The sequence below is a fragment of the Leptopilina heterotoma genome, unplaced genomic scaffold, assembly GCF_015476425.1.
Source record: "Leptopilina heterotoma isolate Lh14 unplaced genomic scaffold, ASM1547642v1 Lhet_44, whole genome shotgun sequence".
NCBI lineage: Eukaryota > Metazoa > Arthropoda > Insecta > Hymenoptera > Figitidae > Leptopilina > Leptopilina heterotoma.
This window is the reverse complement of record NW_025111084.1, coordinates 66,492-79,870: the sequence shown is the minus strand read 5'-3', so window position 1 is coordinate 79,870 and position 13,379 is coordinate 66,492. Positions and strand designations below refer to the sequence as shown.

Below are 13,379 nucleotides of genomic sequence, written 5' to 3'. Positions count from 1 at the left end.
TAATCGGTAGGTTAAATGAACTATTCTTAATTTTAATGAACTATTTTTTATTAACAACACTTCACAAAGACAGTAAAATACTTTTCCGAACAATTCTAAAAATTGAAACAACTGTCAATTGGAATTATTTCAAAGGTCTGAATATCACCCACATACTACTGTCAACTGCTGTAAAGAAACTTGTCGGATCTGGTTTAAGAGGAAGACACGTTCTCGGTGATAATTCTAAAGAAAAGTTTCTTAAAACTGCAATTATTCCCATTTTCATCGACATCATTGCTAATCTTCGTCCCAAACACATTCTAGGTCCTTCGCCAAATGGAAGAAAAACAAATTTGTGTCTATCCTTTCTATTCTCCTCGCTAAATCTATCAGGATCGAATTTTTCCGGTTCGGGCCAATATTCAGGATCCTTATGCAATCCATGAACAGATAAAACAACTATATTTCCAGGTTCCACTTGACATGATAATCCATCAAATCCATCTAACTGTACTTTAGAAGTACAAATTTTCATTAAACTTCCAAGAGCCGAATTTAATCGCATTGATTCAAAAATAGCTTGTTCCAAATAAACCAATTCATTCAAAGTTTCATATTTCCAATTCTCGTCACATTTCGCACCAATTGAAATAATTTCTCGTCTCACTTTCTCCTGAACATCGGAATAAATTGCTAATTGAAGAGCTAGAAAACTTAATGTAATATTAGTCGTTTCGTGTGCATCCAAAATAAATGCTAACATATAAGAAGCTAAATTATCCGCATTTATTTTCTCCTTCTCATTTTCCGAAATAATGTGCAAAAAATCGTTACGGGGAATTTTTTCCCCCTTTGTCGTCTCTTTAATCTTCATCACTGATTCACGCATAAATTTGTCCATTTCTTTAGAAACAATTCCGTATTTCAGAAATTTTGCCAAACGAGGTAAATAGAAGACAGCAACTTGACCAAAACCACCATTTATTGCTGGATTATCAAAAACTGATGTGACAGCATTTCCAAAAGACTCTGAATTCTCCTTGAAACAATCACCTTCAACTCCCAATCCAACAGTTGATACAATTTCCCCAGTATACAAACTGAATAATTTCTTTAAATCAAACTCAAAAGAATTGATATTTTCTAATTTAGTTTTCAAAAAGTTATTGAACTTGAATGATACCTCACGTGTCAACGTAAACATTAATTTCAATTTACTTGATGAAAAGCCATTTGTTAAAACAGTTCTATTTTGTTTCCACGTGTCCTTTTGAGAGAAGAATGGATTTTTCGATAATAATGGATCCAATTCTGGATGAAGTACAATTTGATTGTCTTCGAAGGATGAAAAATTTGTGATTAAAACTTTTTTCACAAGTTCCGGATCACGAACTATTAATGATGGAGTTAGCATTTGATAAAAACCGATCATACTTTTATGGGGATTTTTTTTGTATATATTTTCACATAATGAGGAGAAAGCTTCTTGCATAGCTAACACTTTTCCCATATTGCCGACAAATGGAAGACATTTTTCAACAGAAGGTATTCCCTTTTTTTCCCAATAGTTGTAAATTTGGGTTAAATAAGTGTAAATAAAAATGAAGAGCAACGAAATTAAACCAAGAGATAATAATAAAAAATCCATATTTAATTCTCAACGACTTTTTCAGTAACTGATCAGCATGCGTAAGTTCGCATTAAACTATTTCATTTTTTTATGACGCCAAGACTATTATCGCTTCCTGATAAGAAATAAAATAAGAGAAAACTAAAGAAAATTGATAGCTTGCAAATTTCTTTTCGTTGTGAATCGATTTCTAATATATACGAGAAAATTAACTACATATAAACGATCGAATCAAATTAATAATTAATTACTAAAAATTTTACAGGCCTCGGATCGACTATAAGGCGCAAAAAAGTCTCATTAGTCTAAAAATACAAAGAAAAGTCAAAAATTTTTTTAATTGTCACAAAAACTTTATTTCGTATTTCCTTGACCTTTCACTGATTTCCAAAATCAATTATTCAAAAATTCAATAATTTTGCAATAAATATTTAAATACTTCTTATTTATTTTTCCAGAGAAAATAAAATTTGTAAAATTTCAATTTAAAACCTTCTGAAATTTAATAATTTCTAAATATTACATTACTTCTGAAATTCAATTATTTTCTACAATTTTTAACTTAATTTCATATCTAAATCAATTCATGAATGCCACAAAATGGTAAATATAAAATTTCTGGCTTTTTCCAGGATTTTTCAGGTCAATACTTATGAAATTCCAGTCAAAAATTTAAAAAATTTCTACCCCCATAACACGTCTTCAGCAATATAAATTTTTTAAACAATTGTTAGTACAAAAATTGTTTACTGATCCCAAACTATTGTTACAACAATTCCAATAATTGTCTGAGTAATCAAAATTAATTTAACTAACAATTCATAAAAAGTAACCAAAGCCGATAATCAGCAGAAGATGAAAACTTATTTTTTAGCGAACTTTATCTTCCGTATTTTTTGAAAATAGTCCAAAAAAGTCATAATACCTATAAGACCTGTTGTTATTATAATCAAATTATAATTCCGATAAATAAAATTTTAAGTAAATAGAATCGAAAATTTAATTTTTGATAAATTCTGTAAAATATAAATATGAGGAGTTGAAAAAAAATTTCGTCAGCATACCTGTCATTTTTAAATTGAAGAATGTGTATCAATGCAATTTATGTTTCTTCGTGTACGTTCAAAAAAAAATATTCCGAAAGCACTAAATTTGATTGTCATTACGTATTTGAATATGAACCGTGTATCGATTTCCATTATTGACTTTGTTTCTCTTCTATTTCTTTCTTTCTGAAAAATAAAACAATTCGAACAAATTAGATAAATTTCTTTTTAAATGAAAATAAATAATCTGCAATTAATCAAGAATCTCATTTTATGATAATAGTAAACTACAGTAAACAAAATAAATTAAAAAGAAAGTCATGTTTGACTTTCAACAAAATAAACTGCTCGGACGGTGTAAAACATTAAACAACGAATAATATCGTGTGATTAATATTTTTAATTGAAAAACAATAAAAATTCACTTATTTGTTCCAATTATTTCCCGACGAAAATAAAATCGCACGACAAAAAAAACATTATAAAGCGCATTGTGTTATAATATGTAAATAATAAAATTTGAAAAAATAAAAAGATTGTATTGTAGATAAGATAAACATTTATTTTCAATTTGTTTCAAAATAAGATAAAAATGATTGTCTATTCATTACTGAAGAACAACTTAAAATGTGAAAATAAATTTGCAATTAATACGTAAACATACTAGGAATTTTAATAAAAAAGCTGTAAATTACAAACAATCATTAATATTTATTTATACGACAGAAAAGTAAAAAAAAAGAACTTGTTTAAATTTTGTTGAATGCTGCAATGTCGACGGATTGAACGTAATCTTCAAAGTCTTGTATTTGTTCAACAAGTAAATCTACAGATACTTTGTCGTCCTCAACAACACACATGATCTGCAACTTTCTAATGCCATAACCAACTGGTACGAATTTTGCTGAAAAGAAAAAGAAATAAGAAATTATTTTCAATTTTGAATCATAGAGGAATTAAATGCATTGCTTTTAATATTCAATTATTATCTAAAATTTTAACTGAAATTCATTTTTAAATCAATTTTTATTAGAAAATTCTACGAGAATTTAATTATTTAAATACAAAAATAAATAATTTATTGAATAAATTAATGTTTCTCGAAATTGAATTATCATAAAGAATTTTATCAACAAAATAATAAAATTTTCAAGAGTAATTAAAATTTTCGAGGAATTTAATTAAAATTGTATTAAAAATAATTAAAATTTTATGATGACTGTTTTATTATTCATGAAAATATTTGAATTTTTGTAAAAAATATTATTATTTATGAAAATAACTGAATTATTGTAAAGAAATTTATAAAAAATTTGTAAATAATTGAATTCCTATGAAATTTTTCTTATTTATGAAAATAATTAAATGTTTGTGTAGAATTTTATCGAAATTTTTTAAAAATATTTAAATTCTGTTGGGAAATTTTATTAAAATAGTAGATACGAAAAATCATTGAATCGAGGAAAATTTTTGTAAGCAATTGAAATTTTGACAAGAATTTTATTAAAATTTTTAAATATAATTGAATTTCGGATAATTTTATTTCTTTTCAAAATAATTAAATTTCCTCGCAGGATTTTATTAAAAAAATTTTTAAAATAATTAAAGTTTTTCCTAGGATTTTATTATTTATTAAAGTAATTGAATTTTTGTGAAGATTTTTATTGAAATTTTTTAAAATAAATGAATTTATACGAAGAATTTTATTATTTATAAAGATAATTGAATTTTTGGGAAGAATTTAATCGGAATTTTTGAAAATAACTGAATTTTAAGAAGAATTTTGTAGTTTATGAAAATAATTGAATTTTTAGGGAAGAATTTTATTGAAATTTCTAAAAATAATTAAATTCCCATGACAATTTTTATTATTTGTGAGAAAATAATTGAATTCTTGCTTAGAATTTTATTAAGATTTTTTTAAAATAATTAAATTCTTTTCGAAAACTTTAGTAAAATAATAGATATTAAAAATCATTGAATTGAGGAAAATTTTTGAAAATAATTGAAATTTTGCCAAGAATTTATTTTAAAATTTTTGTAAGTAATGGAATTTCAGAGAAAAATTTTATTATTTATAAAGATAATTGACATATTGACAAGAATTTTTTCAAATTTTTGAACATAATTAAATTTCTGTGAATAATTTTATTACTTTTGAAAATAATTGAATTTCTGCAATCATTTGCAACTTCTCCAAAATTCAATTTTTTAAAGTATTTTTAACTAAACTTCTTCTATAAATCCATTATTTTTAATAATCAATTAAATAGATATTAAAAAAATTTACTAATTTCAGAATAATTTGAATTATTAAAATTTTTCAAAAATCTAACAAAAAAGATACAAAAATTTGGAATTTTCCTAAGAATTCTTAAAATTTAATTTTTTCCAGTACTTTTAATAAAAATCCCTGACTTTTCCCTGAATTCCCTGACCTGTGGCACCCTTGAAATTTTTTGCCCATATAGAAAATTGAGAATAAAATAATTATAAAACAGAAAACAAAAAGAACCAGAAAATGATTAATTATAAAGAGAAATTGTTTTACGATTTTTGGAATAAAAATATTTTGTCATTCAACTTACATGCACCCCAAATTAATCCGTCCATTTCGATGGATCTAACAGCTTTCTCCATTTCTTCCATATTAGTTTCATCACCCCAAGGTTTTACGTCAATAACGATACTGGATTTGGCAATAATTGCCGCTTTCTTGGATTTCTTTTCGGCGTATGCCTTCAGTCTCTCCTCTCGAATTCTCACTGTCTCTTCGTCTTCCTCTTCATCAGAACCAAATAGATCGACATCGTCATCTTCGGCCGCTGGCTTTTCAGCTGCTGTGGTATTACTTCCTAAAATTGTTGGTGCCTTCTTCTCACCTGGTAGTGACTTAAAGTCATAAGATTTGATGTGATTGTACCACCTCAAAACATGTGCATTTGCGGGATTTGGTGATTTTCCCAAAGCTTCAAAAACTGCAACATCAGCCTGAGTTGGTTGATAACTGCAAATTCAATAATTTTCATATTAATCATTTTTTCAGGTTATTTATTTATTCCTTTTATAAAAAAAAAATACTTATTGCAATCATTCTTATTATCCATAAATATTTACTTACATTTTCACAAAGTCAAATCAAGAAATAAATAAAGACAAGCGTGTATGGTGTTTAATGATAACAATATTAAACTGAAAAGACGAGATTGAAATGTGTTGACAGTATAAATACAGTGATAATTAGTTACATTAAGAAAGATAAATAATTACTTACATTTTTGTATCGTAAAAATTCAATTAAAGCATAGCAGAGCACACACATTCCTTTTGAAATGATTTCCAAAAAACAACATTCATCCAAGCAGTAAAAAGCATTTTTTTTATTTAAAAAAACACAATAAAATGTTAGTGAATTTCTATTCGAATATTTAGAACCGAAAATAAACACAAAAACATTTTGCTTGAAACATGTTTAAGAGGTTGAATAACTAAAAATTAGATTTGTACAAAAATAAAAAATTTCCGATAATAGAAATTATCAAATTGGCACAAATTTTAGGTTATGTTGCCAAATTGTTTTCTAATTATAGGAATCTTTGACTTTCATTCAAAAGCAATTTTCGTTATTCTATTTCGCTTTGTATCAGATAAACAAGCATAATAATAACAATAGAAAATTCGTACATTTAGCTTCAAAACTGATGAAAAGTTTACAAATAAAGAATTTTGTATAAGTTCTCCAAAACATGATCAAAATAAAATTAAAGTTAACAGGGACTAAAATAAGTAATTCCAGTAATTATACTTTGAAATTCAAATAAATATACCGAATCATTACGAATTCTATAAACAAATTTTGAATCTTGAACGTAATCAATTAGGACGTACGTTACTATCATATTGCCAGAACCAAAAGTTGAAAAAACTTTTAAACTCAATTTTCATGTTTCAAAGAACATACTATTTATCTTTTCAAGAGTATTTTTGATGCTAAATTCGAAAAATAATTAGAGTATATGAGTATAACCAGTATAGCAAAAATGGTAAAAATATGAAAAAGTATGAAAAACAAGGTTATGTTGAACACAGCCCCCGTTCATGAGAATACCCTTTTTTCCCATTTTTCATTAATGACCAACTTTAATTATTCAATAGATTATCTACCAGTCAAAAAAAGAACTATTCCCTTTTTCTTTTTCCAATGATGCCCAAATGAAGTAAAAGGAAAAAAAATAGTTAATTTAAAGTACAAGTTGCCGACATGCAGAACACGTGCGTACATCAAACTTTCATATTTATGGCAAAATTACTCACCCTTCGATATAACTACGATCAACCAGGTATGAGTCTAAATCCTTGACACCTTTTTCAGTTTTAAGATCGCCTACGGCCATTTTTAAAATGATTTTTAGTTAATAAATATTCTACGAAAAAACTAACAACAGCTGCAAATAATTCTTGTCGTTCAGAACCGGAAGGGATGGGTAGGGAGATATGTGATACGTGTGAATATAGTTGCATTTCACAATTGACGTTTTTCCGGTTTTATGTTTTTTTGAATTGAAATTGAAATTTGTTAAAGAAATCGGTTCAATTAATAATTAAATTGAATTAAAATCTGACAAATGAGATTGTTTCTTATTTTTGTATTAGAAGATTTACACATACCCTGAAAAACAAAGAGAAAAAATAAATATCTAAAAATCCCTCCTGTATCTCGAAGGTAGTTTTGGTAGCACTGTTTATATCGAAACTACATGTATCGAATATCGAACTGTGATTTTCAACTCTGTCATGTTGGCCATCTTTGCTGTTCATTGTTGCGCTGAGTTGCGATTTAAAAAGTCTTGTACTGTTGTTTAGTCTTGTTTATAAACAAATTCAGTTGTATTTTATCAACATTTTGCATAAAATAATGCCAATAATTATCAGATAATTTTGTTTCTATATGAGATGTCTGATTAAATAGTCTTTTTATGTATATACATAAAACGTACAAAAGGTATCGAAACTTTGGAGGTTATGTTTGTTAGACAGTAGTTACAGTAGTTATTTCTTATTTTATACAAAAATAGAGTAATTAATATTATAAAATCAGCGAACTTGTTTAGTTGTTACTAAAATTGTCATTTTTGTAATATGAATTTTTACATTTTCAGGTTATGGGAGTTCAAGCAGTGTTACGATGAAAATTTGGAAAAATTCGAGAAATAACATCAAGTGAAAACGATTTGTAAGTTTTTCTCTACATTTTTCTCTAGATTTAAAATATTTTTTATTATTTAAATAATAAAAAGAAGTTTAACAATCTCTTTCTTAATTATTTAGTTTAATCTTTAAACTTTTATTTCTGTAAAGTTTTGAATAGTAATTTTTTGTCGTTTTTTGTAAATTAAGAATGCTTGCAATTTCGAATAATTTATAAAAGTTTGAACAAGTAAATTAGTAAACTAAAATTGAAGTTAAACAATTTGGCATTATTTTTATTCTCAATTTTCGCGCTTTGAGGTATTTATTTGACTCATTTTGAGCGCGAACGAATTTTTTGAATCGGTGTTTCAATTTTATCGTCGAGTTTACATTCTATTGAAACACGAGTGTTCAGTGATTATATTGTTTGACGTGTGATGTAAACCAATCAGAGGCAACCACGACCAAAATCTTGAAGATTGTGACAGAAGTTGTTAAAACGTCTGCTAGAATGGCAGGAACACAATTTATGAGGATATTCCTCCTTAATTTATCATTATGTGTAATAATTACATTAGCAGGGTAAGTAATTTAAAAGAAATTAATTTCTTTTTCCATTGCACGTATTTTTTTCGAAATTTGTTTTAAAAATAATCAAACATAACCCTTATTACACCGACGTTTACAAGTTCTACATCAACAATGATTTATAATTTATCAATTTCACTGTTTTGTCAATTATTTATTTAATTTGGAAATTTTACTATTAAATATATGATAAAATTCTAGAGAATTATTTTTATATGCTTGTTTTCATGTTGATGTTGAATTGTTAATAAATAAATTATAGTCCTTTCTTTTTACAAAATATCTTTTTGTAAATAGTCCTTTTTTTACTAATTTTATTTTCGATTTCTTTTGCTTTTAGGAGAGATTTTTACGATATTTTAGGAGTTAGACGGAGTGCCAGTACACATGAGATTAAAAAGGCTTATAGAAAATTAGCAAAGGAATTGCATCCTGATAAAAATAAGAATGATCCTGATGCTTCGCAAAAATTTCAGGATCTTGGAGCTGCTTATGAAGCACTTTCAGATCAGGAAAATCGAAAATTATATGATAGATGTGGTGAGGAGTGTTTAAAAAAGGACGGTTCTATGAATGGTGCCGATCCTTTCTCCAGTTTCTTTGGTGATTTTGGTTTTCACTTTGGTGGTGAACAACAACAGCATCAAACTCCTAAGGGAGATAATATTGTTATGGAATTATTTGTAACTCTCGAAGAGTTGTATAGTGGTAATTTTATAGAGGTACGTGTGTTTCAAATTTATTTTTACTGTAAATTATGTATTTATTTATTTATAATATTTAATTATTTATTTATATTATTTACAGGCTTTGCACTCTTCTACTAAAAGCTAATATTTACTACTTTTTTACATTTCAGCCACTAAAAGCTACTATTTCTGTTTCTCTTTTGAGAATTTCCACTACTTTAAATTCGCTAATACTAGAAATCAGAAAATTATTTACAATATCTCGTATTTTCATCAAATATCGAAAAAAAAGTTGATAAAATTCACCCAAAATTCAATTATTTTCATAAATAAAAAAATTCATATCAGGATTTCAATTATTTTAAACACAATTTTACTTAAATTTTTTTGAAATAATTCAATTATTCCTCCCAAGAATTCAATTGTTTACATAAATAATTCTTCGAAGAAATTTAATTATTTTGAGGCATTTAAATAAAATTCTTTTCAAAATTCAATTATTTTCATTAATAAAAATATTCATCAGAAGAATTCAATTATTTTAAAAAATTCTAATAAAATTGTTCGTAATAAATCAATTATTTTAAATACAATTTTAATTACATTTTTTTCAAATAATTCAAATATTTTTTTTAGATTTTAATAGAGTTCTTCCAAAGAATTAAATTATTTACATAAAAAATTCTTCGAAAAAATTCAATTATTAAAGATAAATAAACAAAATTATTCCCGAAAATTCAATTGTTTTGAGGCATTTTAATAAAATTCTTTTCAAAATTCAATTATTTTCATAAATAAAAATATTCATTAGAATTCAATTATTTTTAGAAGTAATAAATTTCTTCTTGGAAATTCAATTATTTAAAAAAATTTTAATAAAATTGTTCGTAGTAAATCAATTATTTTAAATACAATTTTAATTATATTTTTTTAAAATAATTCAAATATTTTTTTTAGATTTTAATAAAGTACTTCGCAAGAATTTAATTATTTATATAAATAATTCTTCGAAAGAATTCAATTATGTCGATAAATAACAAAATTATTTCCGAAAATTCAATTATTTTGAAGCATTTCAATAAAATTCTTTGCAAAATTCAATTATTTTCATAAATAAAAATATTCTAAAGAATTCAATTGTTTTGAGGCATTTTAATAAAATTCTTTGCAAAATTCAATTATTTTCATAAATAAAAATATTCATTAGAATTCAATTATTTTTAGAAGTAATAAATTTCTTCTTGGAAATTCAATTATTTTAAAAAATTCTAATAAAATCGTTCGTAAGAATTCAATTATTTTCGTAAATAATAAAATTCAATTCTTTTCATGAATAATAAAAATTTCAGGAATTCAGAAAACGAGTTTTTTTTTGGTCAAGGTTAATTTTTCGATAGCTACTTTTTTACAACTTTTTCTAGTTTGAAAGCTACTTTTTTAAAATTAATTATCGAGTGCGAAGTCTGTATTTATTTACTCACAAATTTACATTTATTCATAATTATATCGTTCCTTAAGTTTGTTTATTTTATTTATTTCCATAAGTTTCTCTGGATGTAATTTTAGTTCTCATTCTAAAAGGAAAATATTTTTTGCAGATAACGAGAAATAAACCTGTGATGAAAGCAGCAAAAGGGACGAGAAAATGCAATTGCAGACAGGAATTAGTAACACGTAATTTAGGTAGCGGAAGGTTCCAAATGATACAGCAAAATGTTTGCTCCGAATGTCCGAACGTACAATTGGTTAATGAGGAGCGAATTCTAGAGGTGGAAGTTGAAGCCGGAATGGTTGACGGTCAAGAAACGAAATTCACTGCAGAAGGAGAACCTCATATTGACGGAGATCCCGGCGATTTGATTCTAAAGTAATAAGAAAATTACCAATTTTCTCAATTTTGAAAAAAATTCCTTTTTTAATTTAAAGGAAAGAGGAATTATCTTCTTAAAAGAATTAAGCAATGCAGAATAAAAAAAAAGGAATTATTTATCTAGAATCATTTTTTCACTGAATCGTTTTTTTTTCAGAATTCAGGCCCAACCTCACGACACATTCGAGCGAATTGGTGACGATCTTTACACAAATGTGACGATATCGTTACAAGATGCACTGATTGGTTTCAGTGTCGATATCGTTCATTTGGATGGACACAAAGTAACCATCACGAGGGACAAAGTAACGAAACATGGCGCTCGAATCAGGAAAAAGGGAGAGGGTATGCCTAATTATGATAACAATCATCTCTACGGCAATTTATACATTACGTTCGATGTCTCCTTCCCGGATAAAGAATTTTCAGCCGAAGACAAAGAAGGTAATTTCTAGAAAATAAATAGAAAGTAGTGTTTAAATTACGAAAATTTAATCTTTTCGGAATTTCTAAATTTAATTATTAAATTTATTTTTACAGCAATTAAAAATTTATTGAAACAAACATCCAACAACAGGATATACAATGGAATTCGAGGAAATTAAAAAAAATAGTTTTGATTAAATTTTCTAAATGTAAAAGGAGAAACACTGTACTAATTAGTGCAAAAAAAGAAAAAGCAATCCTTGCAACAAGTGCTTCATGATTCCTGTTTCTTCCTCGAAACATTTTTTTTTGGTTATCAGTCGCACTTTGTACTTCTAGATTTAGAATTTCTCTTTTTTGGTGAAATAAGAAAGAAAATGCTAATGAAGTATATTACAAGACTGTTAAACTATACTTACATTGTTCATCAGCATAATATCTTGGAGTGACGTTTGCAAGGATCAATCCAATAGATTTATTTGAATTTTTAAGTTATTGTTGAGTGTGTGATAGTGTACATGTATTTTGCTAAATGAAATCATGTTTTTTCATACATGCTGTTTATATTCGAGTATCTGACTAAAAGAATTTTTAAGATCTTGTTAGAAAAAAAAAGTGTATTTTGAATTTGAATGGATAAAGTATGTATGAGAACAAGATGAAAATATATCAACGTGAAAGGAGAATTATTTTTTTATATTTTCCAAAAATTCTGTTATTTCCTTCTATTTAGCAAAATTTAGTCTTACATTGTTCTTGGTATAATTATATTAATTTTAGTTAATTAATACAATTAATTAAATTTAGTTAATTAATACAGTTCATTAAATAGTTAATTAATACAATTAATTAAATAGTTAATTAATAAAATTAATTAATAAATAATTCATACAATTAATTAAATTTAGTTATTACAATTAATTAATTAAAAGAACTATCAGAATATAAGGAAAAAATATAAATTTCATAATTAATGAACACATCATTAGTCCATTTTCATTTTGTTATTTTAATCTATTTTATATTATTTTAGTGTGCAAATAAAAAAAATTTTTGAATTGTAAATAATAGTGTTTTGAATTCATAGCGAGAATAATAATTTTTTAAAAATATTTTTAAAAAATAAGCAATTTAAATATTTATTATACATGTCGAAAGTGTGTTTCAGGTTAGCTAACTTATTTTTATAACTTAATTAAATTGAATTTTTCCTAAATTGTTTTTAAAGTAAATACACGAAATTATTTAGTTAATTAATGTAATTCTTAATAATCTTAATTTTAGTTAATTAATAATTAATTGAAATAAAAATAATAATAAATAATAAAATTGTGATACTAAATAAATAAATAAAAATTAAATAATACAATTAAAATAAGTTGAATTTCACTGCATTACAGATAATAAATTAATTGTAATAATTTATTTTATTCAAATAAATTAAAATTTTTCTTTTTTATTTTTAATACAAAACTTGAGAATTTTTAACAAAAACAAATATTTAAATTATTTATTAATATTAAATATTATTTTATTTAATTATTTATTTTTATGTATTTATTATTTTATTTATTTAATTATTTATATATATTTATTCTACAATTTATTTATATTTATTATTTTATTCATTCTATTATTTATTTATATTTGTTATCTTATTTAATATTATCTAATTTTTATTTTGATATTATTAGGTATTACTTTATTAATTATTAATATTTATTCGTTCAAAAAAGATTACAAATTATAGAATTCTTATATTTTTTAATCGGGGTTAATTATTTTTATTCTTTACTAAGAAAAATGTAAATTGCAACCATTTTTTATTTAAAAAATTGGCGCCCTATTTTAGTTATATTTTTAAAATGTTGGTACCACTGACTTCCGCTACACGACGCACTACTTGCTTCACGCAGTTCGGGCATAATTGTCACTGTTATTTGCGCTCCCGTTTTAAT

The 13,379-nt window shown here is 24.9% G+C and overlaps 3 protein-coding genes across 3 annotated transcripts; 1 reads left to right on the top strand and 2 right to left on the bottom strand.

Annotated features, from left to right (window-relative positions):
- Window positions 1-30: 30 nt before the first annotated feature.
- Window positions 31-1,720, bottom strand: LOC122506967 (cytochrome P450 9e2-like). The gene has a single exon (XM_043619415.1). It carries the CDS (start codon window positions 1,628-1,630, stop codon window positions 125-127), a length of 1,506 nt encoding a protein of 501 aa, XP_043475350.1. The 5' UTR covers window positions 1,631-1,720; the 3' UTR covers window positions 31-124.
- A 1,629-nt stretch (window positions 1,721-3,349) lies between these two features.
- Window positions 3,350-7,150, bottom strand: LOC122506968 (elongation factor 1-beta'). Its single transcript, XM_043619416.1, has 3 exons — window positions 6,973-7,150; window positions 5,247-5,665; window positions 3,350-3,562 (listed from the first exon to the last, which is right to left on the bottom strand). Exons 1-3 carry the CDS (start codon window positions 7,050-7,052, stop codon window positions 3,408-3,410), a joined length of 654 nt encoding a protein of 217 aa, XP_043475351.1. The 5' UTR covers window positions 7,053-7,150; the 3' UTR covers window positions 3,350-3,407.
- Window positions 7,151-8,270: 1,120 nt separating this feature from the next.
- LOC122506960 (dnaJ homolog shv) lies at window positions 8,271-12,107 on the top strand. The gene is made up of 5 exons (XM_043619407.1): window positions 8,271-8,430; window positions 8,777-9,158; window positions 10,724-10,992; window positions 11,153-11,439; window positions 11,536-12,107. Exons 1-5 carry the CDS (start codon window positions 8,360-8,362, stop codon window positions 11,598-11,600), a joined length of 1,074 nt encoding a protein of 357 aa, XP_043475342.1. The 5' UTR covers window positions 8,271-8,359; the 3' UTR covers window positions 11,601-12,107.
- The last annotated feature ends 1,272 nt before the right edge of the window (window positions 12,108-13,379 follow it).